This window comes from Manacus vitellinus, unplaced genomic scaffold (assembly GCF_001715985.3).
Source record: "Manacus vitellinus isolate BGI_N305 unplaced genomic scaffold, ASM171598v3 scaffold_0_pilon, whole genome shotgun sequence".
In the NCBI taxonomy this organism is placed as follows: Eukaryota; Metazoa; Chordata; class Aves; order Passeriformes; family Pipridae; genus Manacus; species Manacus vitellinus.
The window spans coordinates 3,787,779-3,810,942 of NW_021938789.1; the positions used below are offsets into that span (position 1 = coordinate 3,787,779).

General features: G+C 37.6%; 1 protein-coding gene across 4 annotated transcripts in view; it reads left to right on the forward strand.

Annotated features, from left to right (window-relative positions):
- DOK7 (docking protein 7) overlaps nucleotides 1-23,164 on the forward strand; it is a 58,197-nt gene that overhangs the window by 26,596 nt on the left and 8,437 nt on the right. For 3 of the 4 annotated variants that reach the window (XM_008920918.2, XM_018088950.1, XM_018088957.1), the window contains exon 8: nucleotides 15,210-15,252. In XM_008920918.2, coding sequence (XP_008919166.1) covers nucleotides 15,210-15,252 — 43 coding nt within the window. Of the gene's footprint in view, nucleotides 1-15,209; nucleotides 15,253-19,615; nucleotides 19,797-23,164 lie in introns of those variants that run through there. The other variant, XM_018088961.1, reaches the window with a different exon arrangement.

Consider the following 23,164-nt stretch of genomic DNA (forward strand, 5'->3'; position numbering starts at 1 on the left):
GGGCCCTGGGGGGATGTGGATCTTGGTTTAAGCAGGGATTTGCTTTGATTAGGCGATAGGATATTTAACTCTTTTAGTCTGTCTTGTAGAAACTGCTTTATTTTGCATTGCAATTCTAAAGGAAGACATGCATGTTTGTACTGTGATCCTTGAGCGAGCTCTTTACTAGTCACGCAGCACCATGTCCCCCTCTCAGAGTTTGTTAATCGCCTGCAACCTTGGGTGAGTGCAGAGTCTGTGTAGATCTAGAGCAACTGTAAATATCTGTGTGTCCCTTGTGCATTGTAGACCAGGGAGAGACTAAGCCTAGAGAGAAGCGGCTTGAAGTTTATAGAGCATCCTCTGCTGAGGTCTTTTTTGAGGTCTTGCCTGGACTGATTTTACCGGGGTCATGAGCAGCCTGTAACTGGGTTGGGAATATAGCCTTGGTATTCCAAATCCCATACAAACCCCTTAACCCTGGAGTCAGCTAGTGTGTCTCCTTTCATTGTAGATGCTGCTTTTGAAAGTGGTGAAAGAGAAGGGCCATAAGGTCTTACCTTGTATAGCAAGATGTGAGAAATAACAGCCTCAAGACTACATGGCCACATCTGTGTAACTGAGAATATTTTAACTTTTTTTGGCTTTTAGTCATGTCCTTCTCTAGTGTAGTATTAAAGCAGATACTAAAGAAATCACAATATATTGTTATCTATCTACAACTTTATTTTTCAGTTGGAGTCATTACCTCTTTCCCTATGAGACCAAACACCTTATGTGTTTATCTTGTAGTGTCTTTATTGCCATGCTTTCTCTGAAAGTGTGGGAATGATTATTTGTAATTGCATACCTTTTACATCTCTTTTTAAGGATTTTTTTTTACAGTATCAGTGTGTGATGCTGTAACATTTTATGCTTCCTCCCACCTTTAAAAAAGCTAAAGGCTGTCTAAATTCTCAGCTGAGAAGGATGCATTTGTCATCTTCTGCGACATTGTTGCTACTTGTACTTCTGCTCTAATCTGAGAGCTCTGGGCAGTTGGGAACACACATACTATTAAAACTATAACAGGAACAGTTTGCATCTCAGAGGAATCAGGAAGTCAGTTGTCATATCAACCTGAGTGGTGGTGTGTTTGTGAGGCTCTTGTGTACTTTGATAACCCTTGATTCTAAGTCTTACTGGCTTTTGGTGTGAATTAGAAAACTTGCTCTTGTGCTCTCTTCCTTTAAGATTTAATTCCAGTTAGTTTTCTTTTAGTCTTGTCTGTGATACATTAACCTGCAGTGACATCTTCCATCACATGTGTCAGCACTAAATAAGATGTCTGCACTGGACAATGATTTGGCAATCTGGCATTTTACTTACACTATAGTTATTGTAAAAGGCTCTGAAGGCTCTGAATTTTTTTGAAAGTAAAATTTGTGTTGTTTAGTGTTATTTTTTTTGAATTTTCATGGATTCAAAAGCATCTTAAATCCCGCCTATTCTTCATCTTTCATCTTTCTGAAATAGAAGAAATCTGTCACCCTTGCTGCTGTTGACAATGAAATGCAGTAATTTCTGGAGCTGGCTTGTGCTGACAAAACCACACAGCACTGCAGGTCAGAGATTGGAGCAAAAATATGTTTTCCAGTTGAAACTCACAGAGGAAAGGTGCATAAAACAGGTCGGGGTACTATCAGGCTTAGAGCTGGATTTGGTTTGTTTTCCTTTCTGTAGTTTTGGCCAGGACCACAGGTCTCTTGTAGAGTCTCTTATAAAGGTGCTGTCTGGTCTGCTTATGCACTGTGTTGTGATATTGCTTACCATCAGCTTACAGGGAAGGAAGATTTTTTTTCTCCACAGTTTACCGCTGTCATTTTATTGAATATTATAATGCTTCTTGACCACAGGCTTCACTCTCAAGTAATTAAGGAGAGATCCAGCTTCCTTTTATATTGCTGTTGCTGGTAAGGGCTCATATGTGACTTAACTCTTCCAAAGGTTTGCATAGAGAAGGTCACTTTTAATGGGCAAGACTCTGGATTTGAGATGTCACAGTAAAACACGAGACATGCCAACCCTACCAGAACTGTGCAAGTCTGCTTTTGGCCCTATAGGAAGCTGCCTTATCTTTTAGCTAAAAAATTGTACTCAAGGTACTCTTCATCTATAATGAAAGAATCCTCTCATCATTTGTGCAAGGAATAAAGGTTCTAATCTAAATTCAGAATAATACGAATTAAGCTCTTGGCACTTGTTGGGATCAGGCACTATGGGGAACAGAAAGCCTGTAATGGTCTGTAATGGGAAAAGAAGTGCCTGCCACAGAAGCCCTGGTAAGTGAAAAGATAATAATGTCAAGAGAAGAGAACATCTTTTGTACATGAGGGGATATAGACAATGTAGCTCAGCAGAATTAATTCTTCTGTACCAAACAGAAGTGTTGCTGGTTTGCTTTTCTGTCAGAGACCCATGAAGATATTGATAAACCACAGTATTGACCTTCTATACCCATCAGAATGATCAAATGGAAAAATTTTCTTCCTCCTCTAAATACAATCAAGCTGGATAATAGCTTTTATTGTTACTAATACTGATGGCTACTTCTTCCTCTGTTGAGAGCAGTAACTTTTCTGAAGAGAGAGAAAGAAATGCTTTGAAGGAGAATGCTTTATCTAACAATAAAAGCTGGAAAAAATTACACCCTTTGGAATGCAGAGTTTGAGATTTTTGTTTTTGATCCAGTTGTAGAGGAGGCTGTTCTGATCACTAGGAATGGGGCCAAAATGGGAAAAAGGAATTTTTTTCTCTCTTTCTGTATTTTTTTTTTAATTTTTTTTTTCTTTCCTTCTAAATAGAAATCTATTTCTTTCTGGAAAAATTCAACAGAATCCTACAAAGTGCTAGCAAACACTTTCTGTCTTTATTTGCTAAAAAGGAGAAAGTAGACTTCACCTGCAGAGGAAGAAAACACAAAAAGACATAAGGAAAGCATAGATTACATGGAGCCAAACTCAGGGGAAGCAAATAAGTCCAGTGGCAGCCCTGGATTAAGATTCCCAAGTTTGAGTCCCATGTTGTTCATCTCCTTCTGCAAGATCATAAACAGATTTACTTTCAAAAAACCTAAATTCCTTGACTTACAAACATTTACAATGTTTGTAATGTCTACTAACATTCTATTTTTAAGATTGTGGATTAAAGAAGGCTAAGTAGAAAATATTTTGTTTTGATTAACAGTCACTGATATCAAAGTAATTGCATGGCTCAGAAGGAATTGGTGAGTGTCAGTAGGATAGCAATCATTTGGATGGGATGTCTGGAGGGCTGACAGCAACTCACTGTGAGTAGATGAGAGGACTTAAAATAAATGCTCAGTAGGGGTGTGACCTTTCCAACCAACCTTTTTTGACAGAACCACTTAAAACTGGAAGCATGCAAATTAGAAGGATTAAATGTGTTCCAAAAAAATTACACAAACTCTGCTTAAACTTGTCCACAACTCATAAGAAGACATAGGAATGGAATTAGTTTTTGTAATTCAAGATTCCCAATATACTTATTACTTCAAAATATTTATGGAAATACTTTCAATATGTCTGATAATATTCCATATGGACTTTTAATCAGATTAAATCTGAAGTTATCAGTTGTGTAGAGGTTGTGATGTAGGAAAATCCTTACTGTTTCTCATATAACTCTGCAACTCTATACTAAGTGGTATTACTTTGCTCATAAAGAGCAAATATTTTTTCCCAATATTAGTTAGTAAAGTTTAATAATATGGTAACAACATCTTCATATAGGTAATGAAGTTTTGGCATTTGTTAGCATGAAAATATGTGGTAACACATCTCCTGAATAGAAAATTGTTTACTGCCTGCTCCACTGAACCTGCTTCATGAACCAGTTTGAGGAATGAATCACTGAAGGATATTTTTTGTTCAGAACTGAATGAATACTCCCCTAGGCAAAGCAGTTAGTAAATATGTGTAAACCATTCTGATATAAGAAATGCCTACCAGTTTTCAGGATGGGCTGTTTTAAAGTTGCTTCATGATTTTATGTGTTCCTTTACTATGCACAACTCTGAATGCTTCTGCTGAAATGCTAGGGAACTTGTCTGGGGGAGAAAAGAAAGCAAATTCTTTGTAAGTCCATACAGAAGATAAGGCTGCCAAATTTACCTCTCATGCAACCGTACAGTCCCGCCCAAAATGTTCCACTGAGCAGAAGACTTGTTGCAGATTTCAACACCTTTTGTCTGACACTCTGAGAAGTGGGGCCACTGAAATCAGTGTAACTGAAGTGTTCACTTTGTAAGAGAATTGGTCTGGATCTGTAATAGCTAACAGAAGCAGACTTCAAACCTTGTCCCCTAGTGAAAGAGTGGAGTTGATTGCTCTGGACCTCGGGAAATACAGAAGGAATCTGTACTGAAATCTGGTGTTCTGCCTGGCTCAGTTTTGGATGCATTTGACAAACCTGCTGGCTGTGCTATAGAGTTGGTTGTCTGTGGCAGATTCCTGGCAGGAATTTGTGCAGGCAAAGTGGTGTTTTGGGCCCTGTCTCACTTTACATAAAGAGTGGTAAGAAGCTTGAGATTTGGACTGATCTAGGGATTTTGAGTTAGGATTTTATTGTTGTGGCTCTGACCCGCTTACCTCAGTCTACCTAACTGCATAATATCTGTATCTGGATCCTGTTTGCTTCCCAAGGCTATTGTCAGGACTGATGGGATGGTGTTTCTACAGAAGTTTGGATGTGGACAATAATTCTATCCAAGTGCTAGAGATTAGATTAAATACAATGTTTTCCAGGCTGCAGTGAGAGAGACAGAAAGTTCTTGTTTGCCTTTCAAGTGAACTGTGTGCCAAACAGGAAATCTTTAATAAGAGTAGCTAAAGGAGAAAATCAACCTGCAAGGGTGAAGCAGCTGCTCCACAATTTTTGTTTTTAAAAGATGGTAAACCTATTGCTAATTTCAAGAGAAATTTTTTGTGTGAGAAATTGAGCTTGAATAATGGTGTCTTTCAAGAACTGCAGAGTTACTGGAAAGAAGTTATTAATGCAGGAGCTTTTACACTCAGTGGATTCAGAAAGTCTATGACTTGAGGATATGGCAGTTGAAAATCAGTTCTTTCTAAGAATGGGATTAGCCTGAGGGCTGAGAAGTTTTTTAGTATTTAGAAGTTATCAAGAACATGCTTGAGGATATGACTGAACTTCAAGCCAAGTTGTAACGACAGAGGGAGAAAAAAACCCCATAACTGTATTATGTGCTCTTAATTTATTTTTTTTTTCTAAAATCCTTTTGAATTTGCATCAAATCCTTATGGATTACATCAAATCTAAGTTTGCAAATTTTTTTGATGCAGTGCCTTTTTTTTTTAACTCAGGTCTGAAATGTAGGAACTTTGGGTCAGAACTAGCGTGGCTAAGTGAGACATCAAAGTTACTGCACCTGACCAACTGAACAAATCTTTTTTACAGTGTAAATAAAGCTCTTTATCCCACTGTTTGCCAGTTGCACACAAACTTTTCTGTTCCATTCCTAAATGACATTGCAGAGGGAAGGACTTCCTTGCATTCTGGCCATCCTTGCTAGTGTAACAGCATTTTGTGTCTTCAAAAACTAGCTTGCTTCAGGCAGTAATTCAACCCATGAATGTAGGATGGAAGTGTGGGGAAAAATGTTGTCTGGAGCTACTGTTGTTTTTCCATCCCCTCTGGTTCAGCTCCAGTGAAGTTTGATACATCGATATGTCTCTAATGACACAAAATTTCTGTCTTAATTGTGTGTGTAGAAGTTAAACTGAGCTTCCTTGGGTGGGATGGAGATGTTAAGATCAAAACAAGTGACTGTGATCCATAGGAAAAATGAAAACCAGGATGGGGTGAGTTAATACCAGAGTCTTACATATGGGCTTCTGGGCTGCAGTAAAGTGCCTTTATTACATGCAAACTCTGCTTGTATGTCTTCCTTGGTGTTATCTTTTATGTATTTCCATGTTTCTTTTCCCAAAGCAGGGTAGATGAAATAAAGCAGACCTTGAGACTTTCTCTGAAACAGTTCAATCCCGCACAAGTCAAAAGGGTAGATAGCAAAGGGGCTTTAAAGCTGAGTTTGTGCTCCTAAGTCTTGTCACATGAGGGTATCAGGCTATGCACAGGATAAAGTGCAGCAGCCAGCTGTCTGTCAACTAAAATGACTGTTTCAACAGCTGGGAATCAGTGGGACATGAACTCTGGCTGTGTTCTCTCTCCCCTAGCCACATCCTCTGTAGTAGTCTGGATTCTGTGGAATCTTCTGTTAATTCAATGCTGATTGGAAGCAATTTTGAATGTACAAGAAATTTGAGCCTGGAAAATATTAAGGAAATATAAACCTTTCCCAGATCTGGTTTATTACAAGGGCAGAGAAGTGCTAAGTGGGCTATATCAGGGCTAGTAACTGTATACTTGAATCCCCTGTAGCACGAGGAAAACATTTCCAGATGAAGTTTGCCAATTCATCTCATTCCTCGAGGCACAAAGTCAAGCAGAACACACGTGCTATGGAGATAACTACTATAGAAAGATTTGGAAAAAAACCTACAGAAATAATTGTACCTAATAATTTATAGCAGTGCTCTCTGATATAGAAGAAGCCTGTGAGCAGCCCCCATGCATAGCTAAGTATCTGTATCCTTTGAAGCTGTGCAGCTTAATTATAGTTTCATTACTTTTGACAAACCATAATTTCAGTGATGGGCTGGGGATAAAGAAAAACACTTGTCTTAATTTTACTATTTTAAGCTTTCTCTCCCTTATTTGTCCTTCTAGTTCCATCCATTTCTTTCTACTGATGATCACTGATTATCTTGTTAATAATTTTTTTTTCTGGAAGAAGTTGACTAACCATAGCTCTAAATGTGAGGCTGAAAAAGAAGGAAGATGAATGTGAAGATCATATTGCAAGGGTTTCATTTTTATTCTTCATAGGCCCATAATTAAGCCCACTCTAGTTCTCTCTCTGTGGAACAGGATGCACAGGTTATAACAAGGATTCTTTTCTTTGTGTCTTTATGTGGAATGGGCTGGAAGGAAGGAATCAAGTAACTAGTCTAATGTAAATTGGCGTGACTCCATCGGCTATAAAATAGGCACAAGTATATTTTTAGTGCAAGCAGAAGCTAAGTTCACACTGTTGGACAACACTCTCTGGGAGAAGTAGAAGAAGGAAAAGACTTTTCTTAGGGCAGTCCCCAGGTGAATGTTTCAAAAGGATAATTACAACTTAACATAAACTTTCTCCATCTCTAAGAAGCCGTAGAGGCAGGTTTAATTTGTCTCTAAGATCTGAGATTTCACTTTGCCAGCTTTTGAAATATTTTTGTTTGAGCCCTTCTCTATCTACTGTCACTTTAGCTGTAGAGCTGAACTCTCTATTTGCAAAGAATCCCTTTTCTTCTATTTTAAATCTTGTTGCAAGTAGAAAACTTGAGTAAAGGGGATACTTCATGCACTTTTGTATAGTTAGTGGAATTAATTTTCAGTGAATTGGGAACTTCTTTTTACAAGAAGAGGTGTGATAAGTTAGGGTACTCTCAATACAGTGGCATAAGAGCTATCTTTTAATTTAAAAGTATACAATGTTGGTTGAAGCTCATCCTTTTTCCTTATCAGAAAAGGAATGTCTCAATGTCAGCAAATGAGTGGATTATTGGACCTTTTGTCTTGAATGTCTCTGCTGGTGTAAATTTTCCGTAAATCGCTCCTTTCTAAACCAAAAGAGCAAGGCCATCTGAATCCCTTTGTGAGTACTTGCATAGATATATCTCTAAGTTAATTATTGTCCTTTTCATTTATTTTCAGTCTCTCCAAGCTTCCTGCTAAATAGTACTTTTGTGTTGACTTTTGAAAATCTTGAAACGGGCTGATGCTCTGACTCAGAACTCTTGTTTCTGTTGGGATGTTCTGTTCTAAGAAAATATAGGACAAAACTTCCCATTGGTCAAGTTTTTGCAGCACTGAGATGTTCAGTGATGGCACAGTTAGTCTTTGTGAACTTTCAAATACAAAGCAAAAGGATCATGTGAGGTCTTGCGTCCCATCTGTGTGCACCTTGCCTCTCCTGTTTGTGCTACATGCTGAGCAAGAAGAATGAGCCGAGAACTGCACACCACTTGTTTGCACAGTAGTCAAATCTGCTGTTTTTCATACCAGTTTCAGCCCATCTGAGCCTAATTTTCAGTATTACAGTAGTTTTGCTGGAGTCTTGAGTGGTTTTCACTTGGTGCAGAAGGAGTGGGAATGAACAGATCTATTGTACAAAGAAGCTCAGACTAGCAAATGTGGGGAAACAGTGTATTCTAAATATCAAATGTTCTTGCAGTAGGGTAATGCTACCCCCTGTTGGAATTTGGGATATATGAAGCGTAAACCAGAATACATAGAATTGAAACCTCTTTGTGTATGTTACTTTTTTTTCCATTGTACTTGATAAGATTTTAAAAGTGCCAGTCTCTATTAAAAAAAAAGGTCATAAATAGGAAAGGGTTTTTTTCTTCCAGTTATCAGAACTGAATTAAAGGCCTTACAACTTCTAAAAGAGAAACACATCCTGTTTTTTTGCATGGCTAAAACTACTGTATGTACTATGATTCAGCTGCAAGCTGAATACCAGCACTTGTGTTCACCTGTGAAAGTATGAATGGCTAAAGCAATGCTGTGGGTGCACTGCTGAACCTTCAACAGTCTGGGAAAATGTGTTTGAACTCTTTTGCATAAGCACTGCAGCAGGAGTTTCTGTTTGTGCCTTAGGAGAGATGGTTTAACTGACAGGAGAGGAGCTGAACAAGGCTCTGAGAAGGGGTAAAGGGAATGTAACATTACTATAAAAACATCTCTAAAAAGTTGCCAACACTATTTTGAATCAGAAAATCTGCTGGGTGTCTTAATGCTTAAATTAAAATTGTTCCTTTTCATAAAATTGCAGAACATCATCTGCTACTGTAAATCAGGACAGCTCAACTGAGGAGTTAGGGGGAACAGTGTAGCTGATTCTTATTACCTGGAAGAATTCGTTGTCTTTCTTTTGGCCCTAAGAATATAGGACATGCTGAACTTTCAGTTATGTCGGGGGTGTTTGCCTTGGTTCTTAGACCTCATAGTTGGAGAAAAAGCAGTTATCATTTCTGAGCTGAGAGTATTTGATGATTTGGTTTAATGGCAGTTGTGTAAGGAATCTTTCATGTCCTGAATGGTGGAATGATTGCTATAAGACATACCTGGTGAAAAATGAGGTAGTGAAGGCTGATGTTAATACATTTTATTATGTACCTAGCATCAATTCACAGGTGTAGTTGTTTCTATTTTTCGTGAAGTATTGTTTTTAGTACCTGTCTTCTAATTCCTCCACCAGTTTTGGCTGTGTTTATCAAATACATACCTTGGTGTTGTGTGCCTTCAGACTTTGATGTGTACTTAGAATGCATTATTGCTTTGGGCTAGCTGTATATGCTCTTGACTTGTTTTTTTTGTCTAGAAAGTATACAAGCTTGGCTTGCAGTAGTGCCTGGAAACAGACACAAACACCACTGATGTGTTTACACCAGGTTTTTTATATGCTTTGGATGGTATTGCATAGTTGCTTCCTCTAGAATTCTGTGTGAATACTTCTGTACATAATGAGATATGTATGTGATGTTAAAAGGATGTTATTTAGGTTGAAAAGTTAAGCCCCTCACTGTTAAGGAATTGACAGATTTACAGTTGCTCATGCCATCTTGATTGTACCCACACATGTGTCTCTCTTGTGTAGTGAATGAGACAGATGTCCCATGGAAAAAATGGTATGTGACAATGTAATTGCATTGCAGTCCAGTTGTTCAGCACACTCCTAGTGTGACTGTCCAGTGTGTAGTAATTCTATGTCTGGTTATGAAAAGCCAAAGACAACAGCAAATCACGTGCCTTGTTGCTATGTCAGCTTCCCCATGTGCTCATATATTATCAGTAGCAGAACTTGAAATTTGACCTTTCAGTATTGCAACCGAGACTCGACCACCTGAATTTCTGGCTGTTGCTATTACCTGGCAGCTGGATCCAGGTACTGGCCTTTGTTGGTCATGTCAGAGGACTTAGCCCAGCTTTTCCTTCTCTCCCATGACTGGACAGCTTCAGAGTACACTAGAGGCAAGTCGTGTCATTTTCGGAGCTAATGATCTTATTCTGATGCCAATGGCTGTATTCTGGGTTGTGTGACAAAGGGCTGGTGGCTGCAGGCAGGTGGGAAGCCCAGAGTAAGAAGCAGGAGGCCCCTCTCAACAGAGGCATATCAAAATCACGACTGAAGAGGCCTCTGTAAAAACATGAGAGAAGATGGGTACACAAAACTAAACAATACTTCTGTTTTTTTCTCACATCCTGTTGTTTAAACGAGACCTGTAACTTGTAGTTTAGCAGAGCTGTGATTATTCCACAGGTTTTAAGGGGTGTGTTTTAATGTGGCACAGGCCGTGGCTTGCCAGTACCACTGAAGTTGCCGTCTTCATGCCTCATAAAATAGCTGATGCTTGGGCTGAGCAAACAGAGGTGTTTCTGAACTCACTTCAGCAATCTTTCTGTAGGCCGACAGTTGGTTTGCAACAGATGAAGCTGAGTGATCAAGAATTTGTGGCTGAAATTGGACCCCTGCACCTGAAGCATGCCATAGGCAGGAGTTGCTGTTTCATTTGGAGTTGTTATGAAGGATCATAGAGTTTAATAATTTGGTATCTTTTGTTCAGAACCCGATCAACTGCTGGGCATGGTGAAACTGCCCATCAACACAGATGACCTTTAGAGGTTGGCCCACTAGTCTGTATTTATTGACCTTTCCTTTAATTTTTTTAATTATTTTTTTCTTGTTGTAGCCTAAGCATTCAAGCTTTAAACTTTTCTGGTGATTTAGAAAAATAGAATAAATCATAGTCTTTAATCCTTATGAGGAAAGTACTTTAAGTGTCAGTTTTATTAAGGACTGGTTTCTTTTTGCTGAAATATCTAAGCTTTGCAGAAATTTTGACATGATCAACACTGTTTCTTTTCCGTTTCCTAAAAGCACTTTAAACTTTTCCTTGTGACGCTGATTTCAAAATCTTCATTCAGGATTTCTCACTGAGTCCTTTGCTCCTTTGTGAAGTTGCTGACAGTTCAACTTTGTCATAAATTATATAATGTAACTCATCTGCTGCTTCCCTTTACACACCAACTATATTAAGCGACTAGGGAGTTGCGATGAAGTACTACCAGCTATATACAGCAGGTAGGAGAGTGTTCACTGTTAGAGAATTCTGCTCCACAGTTTTTGATTTTCAAGGACTCAGGGACTTTGAGTCATGATTTTGATGATTTCCTCTTGAAAAACTGGATATTTTGCACAGTCTTGATACTGCATAATAGCTTTAAAATAAAGGATGGGAGAGAAAAAAAAAAATCTAGATCATCTCCTCTGTGAAAATTAAGCATTTGACCAATGTAGCAATTGAGCCACTGTTTATGAGTGCATTTTTGGTATGTGCAGAATAAAAATCTCAGAATGCAAATATTTGCTTTTCCTACTGTCAAGTACTGAGTCCTCTTTCATAACAAGAAGAATCTGAGAGCCTCTAGTTTATTTTAAGCCTTTCTTGTTCAAACTGGGGCAAAACTTCATACTTATGCTTAGATTAAGGCAACTGACACCTAAAAAGCATAGAATATTTTGTGCTGGAAAGAACCTTTAAAGGTCATCTAGTTTACCCCTCTGCAGTGAGTAGGGACACTTTCCACTAGGTCAGATTGCTCAGAACCCCATCCAGTCTGACCTTAAATGTGTCCAGGAATGGGGCGTCCACCACCTCTCTGGGCAACCTGTGCCAGTTTTTCACCACCCTCATAGTAAAAAATTTCTTCCTTATATCCAGTCTAAATCTACCCTCTTTTAGTTTAAAGCCATTACCCCTTGTCCAGTTGCAACAGGCTCTGCTAAAAAGTCTGTCCCCATCTTTCTTATAATCCCCTGTAAGTATGGAAGGGCTGCTGTAAAGTCTCCCTGGAGCCTTCTCTCCTCAAGGCCGAACAGCCCCAACTCTCTCAGGCTTTCCAAATAGGAGAATTTCTCTAACCCTGTTATTTTTGTGTCCTTCCTCTGGACCTGCTCCGACAGGTTCATGTGTTTCTGTGCTGAGAACTCTAACTGTCAGTAGGTGCAGAATAATGGAACTGTACAAAGCTGCCAAACTTAGATGAGCTGAAAGAAAAGCTTTATTTCTAAAGATACACCAAGGGAATTACATAAGCCGTGACTGATGAGGTGTGTCTGAAATGCTGACACAGTTATCAGGCGAATGGCATTTCATTCCTCTTGCCAGTGATGATGGAGGCCTGCTTGGCATTAAAACCTACAGAAGCTGGTCTACTTGTAAGTATAGTTTCCCCCTTTTTAGGAGGCAAAATAGGAAACAAGAGTATTTTGCTCCCATTAAAATACCTGCTGTATGTGGAACAGCTGTCCATTAGTTCCTACCCTTAGAGTCAGTAATGGGAGGCAATAATCTTAAGACAATATTTTCCTTTCTTTGTTTCTACCCATCTAACTTACAAGCTTCAGGCTCCTTTTTACACCATGGAGTTGAGCTTACAAAGCAGTTGTGATGCCTTTTGTCACTATGAATCTGGCAAAAATTCTTCTAAAACCAAGAAACCGTGCAGTACAGTATCTTTACTCCTTACTGTGGTGCTTATACTGGATGATCCAGACTTTTTGGGTGGATCTTGTGCCCAAAAACTTCCATAATCATCAGCAGAGCAGAATTAGGTATGTAGTCCATAAAATGTTTTACAGAGAAAGGTAGGCGTGCTGCTCTTCATATGGGACAGTATTTTTATCTGCTATTTTTCCTTTAAATGGAAAACAGTGTGATAAATCATATATTTAATGAAATTTAAAGTCAGTAAAAGTCTGAATGAAATAAAATGAAACTATAAAAGAAAAAAAGGTGAGAGAAAGGCAAAGATATGACAAATATATACAGGGGGGGAAAACAGTCCCATTTTGATTGTAAAAAGAATTATGTATTATGATGGTTATTTGTACACACAGAAATAAATACCAAGGCTTAGGTTCTTTAGCTCTTTAGGGCAATTGAGCTAATCTGTGAATAATGACCCAGCATCAAACTAGTGGGTTCTCCTAACATCTGTCATTGAACCCTGCCCAAGATATTTGGAAGCAGAACATAAAAAATGAATGTCATCTGACAGGAGCCAGATCACTACCAGAGTTAAAATAGCCCTGGACATGTAGTTCATGATGTGTGATATGCAAGTGGTACATATCCATTTACTGTGGGTGTTGTAGTGGTGAGGTGGTTTGAACTAACAACCATGCATCACATACTTCAGCACTCAGCTCTTGGGTCACACATAAAAGATTATATGTTGGAAAGACATTTAACTTATATTTATGTGTAATATTATGAGATATGCAGGATTTAGATAATCACATTGTTAGTTATTTTCTGAGTATCATTGTACGCATAACAAAAGCATATTATTTGAGTGAGGTCACTTACCCCTTTTCTTCTTTGATGTAATCCTGTGGTAGGCTGAGATATGTATTATACTCTGCATTTGAAAACCATGCACTTACATTTGTAAATGATGACATAATAACTTTAAGAGTTTCTCTTACAGGCAAAAGTAGTGTTTTGTAGAATTATAAAAGATATCTTTTAAGCATCTCTACTGTTTTTTCTGCCAAGTTGCGTCGGTTACCACTGTTGTTTAATGTAGTCTCTGCCTTATAGAGGATTGCAGCAGGAGGCCTCAGAGTTGCAGAAGTAATAGAATAAGATGTACTGAAATGGAGATGAGGACAACAGTCTCATAGACTGAAAAAAAATCACTTAATAACAAAAGACTGGTTTTATTTTTGTTATTATCTCACGTAATCACAGCTGATTCTTGTAGTTATTTGTTGTCTTTCATATGTTTCCTGTAATTTCAATGATACTTTAACAGTGTCCCACATCTGATGTCATTTCACACATCAAACTTCTGTTTGTATTTTTGCATCTTTCTTTGTCAAGTATAATCTGATATTTTCTGAAATGCTATGGGATGCTTTTTCTCTTTCAAAAATAGAATCTTGACCATATTTCTGATTTCCTCCCCTCCCTTCTACTTTTACTCCAAATAGGTGCTCAAATTCAGTGTTTTATGTATTAAAATATATAGCTAGTGTAAAAGCTCAAGTAAATACTGAAACTGTATGTTCCATGTTTGCAACAGGATCAGGCAGAAACATCTTGTAAATTGTGTGTTGCAGGGTTCAAAACCCACCCCAATTGGTTCAAGTAAACTCTTTTAATGTTCATTTTATTAGGTGAAACAGTATCAGGGTAATATTTTCTAATATTTTTCTGGTTCATTGCAAGGTGCATCAAAATCAAAGAAAGCCTTTCCACTGAACTTTAACTGAAGTTGGATCTGTTTGCTGGCTCTGACAGTATTTTGTGATGGTCACATGTAATAAGCTTTACATCTTAATGTGTTTTCCCTAAGGAAATGTTGTGCAGGAAATAGTATGACTTGAACTTCTAGGTGGATAATAAGTAAATAATCTATTTTGTGTGTGGGAAGTCAACACAGTGCCTATATGGGGAGAAGATGTATGTGATGTCTATGTAAAGTCCTATGTGTGTCGGAAAAGCCACCACTTTGTAGGAAAGCATAGGAAATGGAGAGATATCACAGGTCACAAGTTGCATATTTAGGTGAGGAAAGCTCTATGCTGTTTTTTTGGGGCTGAGTCAGGAGGACATGAGGCTTCTGTCTGCTCGCAGCACCTACCATTTTAAACAAATATAGGCCTGACCTTAATTTACGTCTGTTAATCCTGTTACTCCAGCTTGATATCCTCTTTGTCTCAATATTAATTTTTTTTGCTTCATCGTTCCTGCTACAGTTGCAAAGCATCTAAAGCCAAGTTCATTAGCCTTTTCTAAGGGGTGTAAGACATGTACACAAGAATACCCCAAAACCTTTTTTAAGGTTTTTCAACTTATACGTGTTTTGAACATCTTCATGTCTGAGCACCTTTGCATCTGTTCTGGATTTTAAACCACTTGTTAAACTTTAATGATGGTGAAGTGATTTCTCTGCCATTCTTCCTATATTTTGTCAAGTTTCTATATCTTTTAAAGATTTTTCATTCTAAAATTTTCTGTTTTCTTTAGGGAACAGCAGTATTACAGTCTGGAGTCTTACCAGCTACATCAGGTAGGAGTCATTTAGTTATTTGGTTTGTTAAAGGATAATGTTTAAATCTCAAATTGTGATAAGAAAAACAAATTTATGGAAGCAGAACTAAAGATTATATTGAGAGATATACTGTTTGTGGTTGATTTTGCTGCTGCAATTCATGACTGGCAATTATGAAATACATTATAATCTGTAGTAACTTTGGTTGCAAGGATTAATATATTTGTTTTTTCCTTCCTTTTTTTAATCTAAAGAGGTTCAAGGTTGTCAGTTTCTATATGAAGCTGTTTAGTGCTTTTTCTACTTACATACTTGAAGAACACCAAGAAAGTGTTCTTTTTAGGCTATATTAACACCAAAAGGAAATTTTATTTGTATGTGTATAGCCAGTTTTCTAAATAACACAAAACAACAGGAATGTTACCAGAGGCGACACGGAGATACTTCTCTCATGTCATTGGAACTACTAATTGACCAAAAAAATCACTAATGAGAGGACACTGAGTATCTGGGTCTGGAAAAATTATTTAGGCAAAGGTAACACACTGACCATCTTTGTGTTGTAGACCTTCCTATCAGTAAGATGTATTGGTCATCTGAATTCCCTGTCTAATGTAGCCAAACTGGTCTGGCACCTTTGAATTATCATTTTACACCAAAGATAACATTTCATAAGCATTTGGTTTTGTGTAACATCTCCATCTTAGTCTTTGAAGAGATCTGGGAAAAGAATTTGGTTAATATCTTAAATGCCTTTACACTCCTTAATATATTCCTTGCCAGATAATTCATCAGATCCATTAAATTTCATAGGTTTCCTGCTTCCGATAGACAGAACAACAGCTCTTTGTACTTGGGTTTCTTTATTACTTTAAAAAACCTTGTTAAATATGTAAAGCAGTGTAGCTGACTGATACTTGTGTGAACAAATCCAGTAAGATATCTAGGTTCAGGAGCTGTCTCTGGAGAAGGTTATATGAAACTCTGTTCCTTTGTCTATCTTAGCAGGAGAAAATCCAGAAGCATTTAGCAGATATTGTTTCTAGTTATTCCACTCGAGTCAGTGGAATTACTCTTGATTTATAGAGGTGTAGGTAGGATTTTATCTTTCCCTCTGGCACTCAGGTTTCAAGTCTTCTAATCAACCCAAGGAAACCAGAGCACTTATGATTAAAGTGTGTGTAAATACAGGGAAACCAGTATGTGGGGGGTACAATAGTATTTCTGTATTAATTTCAGTGTCAAGTTAATTATGGTTGCAACAATTATGGCTGAAAAAACTTAGTCTATTCACGCATATGAGAGAGTTAGCTGTTTTGAGAAAACCTATCATTAAGTAGATTGGAATTGTAGAAATACAGGGCAGCTTTTTGTATCAACAGAAAGAGAAGTACAAGACTGAAGACATTTAAGTAGGTGGGTTTTCCTTCCTGATACATTGGGAAAATATTGTGTGAGAAAAGAATTGAACACTTACTGGAATAAGTATAAATGCTTAAGGCAAATGCAGCATCTAAAGCCAGTGACTGAAGTTTTTAACTGTCTTTGTGAGGTTCCATCTCTCAAATGCTCTAATACAAGTACAACTTTATTCTTCAACACTACACTATGTTTCAGAAAAAAACAAAAGAAACCGAAGTTTTCTCTGTCTCATTGCATTTTTCTTGTCCTTAGGTATTTAAAGTTTTTTCTTGTATATGTGTGAAGATTTCAAGTATAATTGAACTTGGCATTGCAGAGCTTTCAAAATAGTTCTGCAGTCTTTGACTCTTAAATCTAAGCTGTTAACTGAAGGTGCCAGGGTGCTGAGCAGTCATTCACACAGTTCTGTTGGACTAAACATCATTAGAACTTTTCTATGTTTCTCTATTATGAGAGGCTATTATCCATTGTTGAGGATAACATAAGGGCTCACTAATTTGCTACTTTCAAAACCTGTCTTATACATGGCAAGATACCTCTACTACCATGAATGGTTGTACAATAACCCAATGCCCAGTTATATGTTTTGCTAGTGCAGCCGTTGACTTAGTCACAAACATGTTTCTTTTTTATCACAGAGAGGACTGTGTAGTATTTTTATTCAAGTAACTGTAGAATGCAAACTCATTCCTCCCTGTGCTATAGGTGCCCACATATTCTATGCAATATTTTTGGTCTTGAGTATTTCGGTTCTGTAGAAGGACATGGAGTTAAAGAGTCAGGATCAGTTGTTTAAATATTTTTCAGTTTATTGGTGGTGAATGTGGGTGATGATATTCTCTTTCTAGTTTTAGTTACATATGCTGAGCAACAGCCTCAGCAACTGTAGAGAAATGTGTTTAATTCTAATGGCAAGCCGAAAAGTGTTCATAAATGCTGCAACAATTCTGAATTGTATTACTAGATGGAAAAAAACAAGGTGTGAATCATTCAGTTCTGGTTTAAATAATTTGGTTGGCTTTGTTATAAATAATAAAAATATTGATTAGAAAGAGATGAATTAGATTACTTGTGTTTGTAGGAGGAAAATATTCCCATTGTTATTGTAGCTTTGTACTAGATCGAGGTAAGGGATTCTTTGGAGTTGTATGATGTGAGAATGTGTGCTCTTAAGTATAATAGGCTGCATTTATAGTTATAATGGACCTTAAAATACTATGACAGGATAGAGGTTCAAAAATGTGATTCAGATTTCCTGATTTCTGAGACTGCTGAGTTCTGGAGGCACCTCAGTTTGGTACACTTTGTGTGAGAATTTCTCATGGGACCTTTACAGAAATTCTTATGTCTGCTTGAGAAATTCTGTAGTTTGATCTTCTGATTGCAATTTCAGAGATATGTATATAGGTCTTTTGCTCAGGAACTGCTTGTATATTTTGAATTAAGGGATCGTGAATGAGATGCACGTTCAGTGCTGAGAGGTGAAACGAAAGCACGTTGCTTCCCAAATGGTGGCATGAAGAGCTTGTCAGTATCTTCATTATCTTTCTGGTACTATAAATCAAAGTATTGTTGGAAAAACAGGGCTGAAGCTGTCGTGTAACTAGAGCCTCTGCCTGGAGGTTTGGATGTACTTCTGTGTGTGTCTGACAGGTGTTTAGCATGTTCTGCAATGAAACTCCTTAATGCACCTTAAATCATCCAAAGTCCTTTGCTATTCTTACATTAAGAATGTATTTCCTAGCAGCTGTGCTGTTTCTCATTGTGGTTTAGGCCTCTTATTTAAATCTTGTTCTCTGTTCTATTCCATTGCAACAGCTTAGCTAAGGAACCTCCAGCTCTTACTTAGAATATTCTCCGTCAAAATGATTGTATTTTCTCAGTTGAGTAGAACTATGTCAAAACAATCCTGTTTTATGAATGATGTTTAAACCATGAGGCTATTTTGTGTGGAAGGGAAATGCCACTAATTCTGTCCTGAGGGAAATGCCACTATTTCTGTCCTTAATTGCCAACCCGCTCCATGTGAACTGAGCAGTCTGAATCCCAAGACTCCTATTTAGAGAAGCTAAGTCGAGAAGTGGAGTGGCTTGCAGAAGTGCTTAGGGACACTCTGTAATCCCTGGAGAAGCCATTTCATGCCAGCTCTATGCACTGTATATCAGAAACTTTTGTCCCTTCCCAATTCCCACAGGGAAAATGGTTGCCTGGCCATTCCCAGGAGCCAGGCCCAACCCAGAGTATTTCAACACTCCAATTAAACGTCTGTAGTGGGAGGTCTGATCTCCCTGTACTTCTGTGTCACAGGCTCTGGCTTTGCAAAAGTCAACAGTTCAATGGGCAAATAAGCTAACAAATATCCTTCCATGGAAGCAGTCACTTTGTTATTGTTTTGTGACTCATAAATTCTCTCTCTTCTTTTCAATTTTTTTTTTGTTTTCCACAGGAGCAAATTCATCAGCATTGCAACAGACACTCTTGCTCTCTGACAGCCACTTTGCTTGTAATACCAAACCTACACAATGCTTGATAGGAAATGTTCTGAGAGGATGAATTAAGGAATAAACATAAAACAATGCTGTGGATTGGAATTCAGCTGAAATGTCAGCTGAATGTTCTGATTATGAACATTGTATGTCTATTAAATAGTTCTTAGGTAGATAGGGACTCAAGGCACGAAGACAAAAAGAAAGAATAAAATTAAGTATATAACAGGTGATAGGTGCTGAAATGACGTCAGCTGTCTGACAGCTTATCTTTTATGATGGAAAAATAGGCTTTCTTCTGTGCATTTTTAAAATTTTTTATTGCAAACCTATGCAGCCTGATACTTCTATTCCAAGCTTAGGAGTAAGTTTTCAAGGAGTTAATTGAGAGCAATGAGAAAGAAGAAACTGGGCCATACTATGGTTATTGTTGTTTAGGTTGAAAATAATTTATAATTCACAATTTTTTTCAGGAGACGTTGTCAGCTCTTGGAAGACCAAATGCACTCTGATATTTTTATTGAGCCAGTAAAGGACTGTGCTGAGCAGTGGCCACCATAAATATGTAATGTCATACCTTATAGGGCTAAACACTGTAATAGAAGAGCATCATTATAATGAGAAACCGATTAATAAAACCCTGTCATAATGTGACATGCTCTTTCTTGGTCGTGCTTTATTCTACAAGTGCACTCAAAATGTAGCGGAAGAAACACAGATCCTCTGAAAAAGCAAGCTGATTAAAATACATATTGCATTTACAAGATAAACCTTGACTTTAATGATTGTCTGAATTACTAGGGGCCTTTCCCCAGGAGGGGAAAGGAAAAAGTCACTGTGGTGAAAACCATATATTAGTGAATGAGCCAAATGCTGCTGCTTCATCCTCTGCGTTGAGCAGATCCAGTAGGTTCCTGTTCCCTCTTTTGGGGGTAACAGAAGGTGGTAAGTTCATGCCACAGTGACCCTCTAGTCCTGTCTATTCTGTGTTCCTGATTTGCTTTCCCATGCCTTCTTTGGCTCTGAAATCTGGGGAAATTACATATCCCAGTCTTCTAGAACACAAAGGTGAGGAACCTTATTTGCAAATATAGTGATTATTTCAGATTTTTTTTCCATTAAAGAAACACATTATGTGAACTCCATTCTTGACCAGTGTAGATCCTGAGCTTTAGATGTATGTAAAGCAGCTTTGAGGGTATATTTTTCAAAAAAGCAGACACCAAGTTTCCTGGCACAGGAAAATGGTAAGAATTCTAGTTTAACACTTTTGCATTTTTAAGGATAGAAAGCTGGGCTGGAATGGCCTTATAGTGTGGGAAGATGAATAATAGCTAGAGGTAGTTAGATGCTCTGTGATTCTCTTGAACACACTAGACAGGCATCTTGGAGGAGCAATATTGGAAAATATTTCTAATTTTGAGTGATTCCACCCCTTCTGACGTGCTCTGTTAAAGAGACAGGAGGCATTTCTGAATATGGTGAAATCTGTAGAGCAAATAAGTTTTTTAAAGTATCCCCTTCAGCTTTTCTGTATTACAGATAATACCATTTGTACAGCAGAAAATATGTGGAATTACTTTGAAAATTGAAGAGGACAATCAGGGAAGTTTTTTAGGGCAAATATACAGCACCAGAAAGTCTTTTATTACATTTACATGGAAAAACCTCCTGGTGTACTTGCAGTATTTCTCCTCTCAATTAGTTACTCTAGCCTTTGGATGCTCTTTCAAACAAGGTATCTGTTTTCAAAGGAGGAGATGGAAATGTTGCTTGGCTGAGTGGGTCAAAGTTCTTCATAATAAATGTAGTTTTAATTCAACAAGAAGCAGGAATTTTTCACAGAATGTGGTGTTGTCTTCTGTCCTGACTACTTCTCAAGAAATTTAATAGCCCAGACCTGAAGGGTTTGTGACCTATTCCATGAAGGCAAAGTAGAAGCTGGGCAGTGAGAAGTGATCTCTTGGTAAATGCAGTGTAGTGTTGCTTGTGTCTCCTCACTGGTCACAGAATGATAGGTCACAAGAGTTGAAAATACAAACTGTCTGGGCTCAGTGTATAGTATATATTCCATCTTCCCTCTAGTTTTTTTTTTTCGTGGCTTTTTCTTGTAGCACATATGCTGTAAACTGTTATGCTTATTTTTGAAGAGTGGGCATAAAGCAATGACTGTAAAGTTATAAAAATATTCCAAATATTTCAAATAGGGATTGTCTTCATTGAGCTACATCAGACTTTTGACTCTAATCATATGTAGGAATGCAAAATATCCTGCAGATTATTTTAATTTTGTCACATTTTGAATATTTTCTTCCTCTTACACATTGAGGAAAGGAGAACTGAAAAAACTCTCATGATGAACTACTCAGTTCTGACAAAGACTTGAGCAAGTCAGCCTCATAGAACTAGGTGGCAGGGGAAACTGAGAAAAATATTATTAATAATCCCTTGTAAAATGAGAAGAATGACAGAAGGGAGCATCTGTTTCCTGCTGGATACTTTATTTGCTCAGAAAATTGTCTTGCTAACTTGCTTTTTCCATTCCCGCAAGTTTTATCCTAAGAGTCATAAATAAGAAACAAACCAGTTTATATGGTAGCTGTAAAGAAGGAAGAAAATATCTAGGTCGATCTCTGTTGACATGTGTTTATACAATGCAGTTCAAAGCTTTGAAAAAATTCCCTGAGAGATTTGACTATGTAAATATTTGTTAGTTGCCAGATTTGAAAGTGTAGAAAATGCAACAGGTCAAATCCTGAAACATTAACATAGTTCTTCTAAATAAGCTCTGAATGGGAAAATTTAAACTTGACCATAAATGGATTGGAATATCTTATTATTTTAAATCTTCTTTCCTGTCCTGTGTGCTCTTCACAAATCCTAAAAATGTTGCTTAAAAATCCACATTTCCACTGGAATTATTTCTGTTGAATTGCAATGATTTTTTGAGGGAGAAAAAAACCCTCACCCCACACTTGCTTTGTGATGAAGCTGCAATTAGCCTAAGGCTGTAATCTTCCTTCAAAGTAAGGTAAGGCTTTTAGCTTCATAAAACATATTCTGACATTCTTAATGCACAGATAGGATGCACTGGGTGAGAAAAAAGAAGATCAGTTACAGACAAAATATAAGTAAATCAACTACCCCGGGGCTGTCCTATTTTTACATTTATTTTTATCAGCAGTCTTGTTAAAAACAAAATTTCAAATAGCATTTTTAGTGGTTAAGTCCTCACCAGTGTGTGTAAAGGTTCTACAATCTGATCTCATTTGTTAAAATACAAAATCAGGTTCTCAGTATGGCATGCTTTAAACTTGTTTTTTGTAGCCTTGGATTACCCCATATATGCTCTTATGTACACAAAGACTACAAACTAAAGGTTTTAGTTCAGCTGTTAACTTCTGAAATAGGTTTTTATTATTTTTTAATCCATTGTCCTCATTGAGTGAAATAATCTGTATTTTTCTAGATTTATTTTATTAAACTGTAGGATTCATTTTACAAGCTTGGAAATTCTTAGTTTTAGAAAAAAAAAGTATGTATACTTTATGCAGGAGAAAAAAAAAATAAACTGACATTTTCCTTAGATTCCCAGGCCATGCAGTTTTCTTAGGTATTTCAGACTATTTATTTTACATGATTTCTCCCTGTTACATAAGAACTGTGGTAATTTTTGGATGCTATTTTAAAAACAATGTGCAGAGAAGTGTCTCACCTGCTCAGATTCAGTTTAGAAGAGTATTATTTTTATACCTGATCCCCAGCACCCAGCAGCACGTGGCACAGCCACCCTGTCAGCAGTGGCAGGGTTGCTCATAGGCCCAGCCTCCTACCTGAATTCTGTTCAGTGCCATCTACTTGTACAAGAAGTTCCCTCACAGTTATTCATGTGAGGAAGTAAGTGCCACTCGTCTTGATTAAGGTGCTCACAGTGACAGCAGTGGAGAGAAGAGATGCAGGGCTGGATGGGGGTAGTGCTAACCCAACAGGAAGGTGTAATGCTGATTAGTAAATGAAGAAGG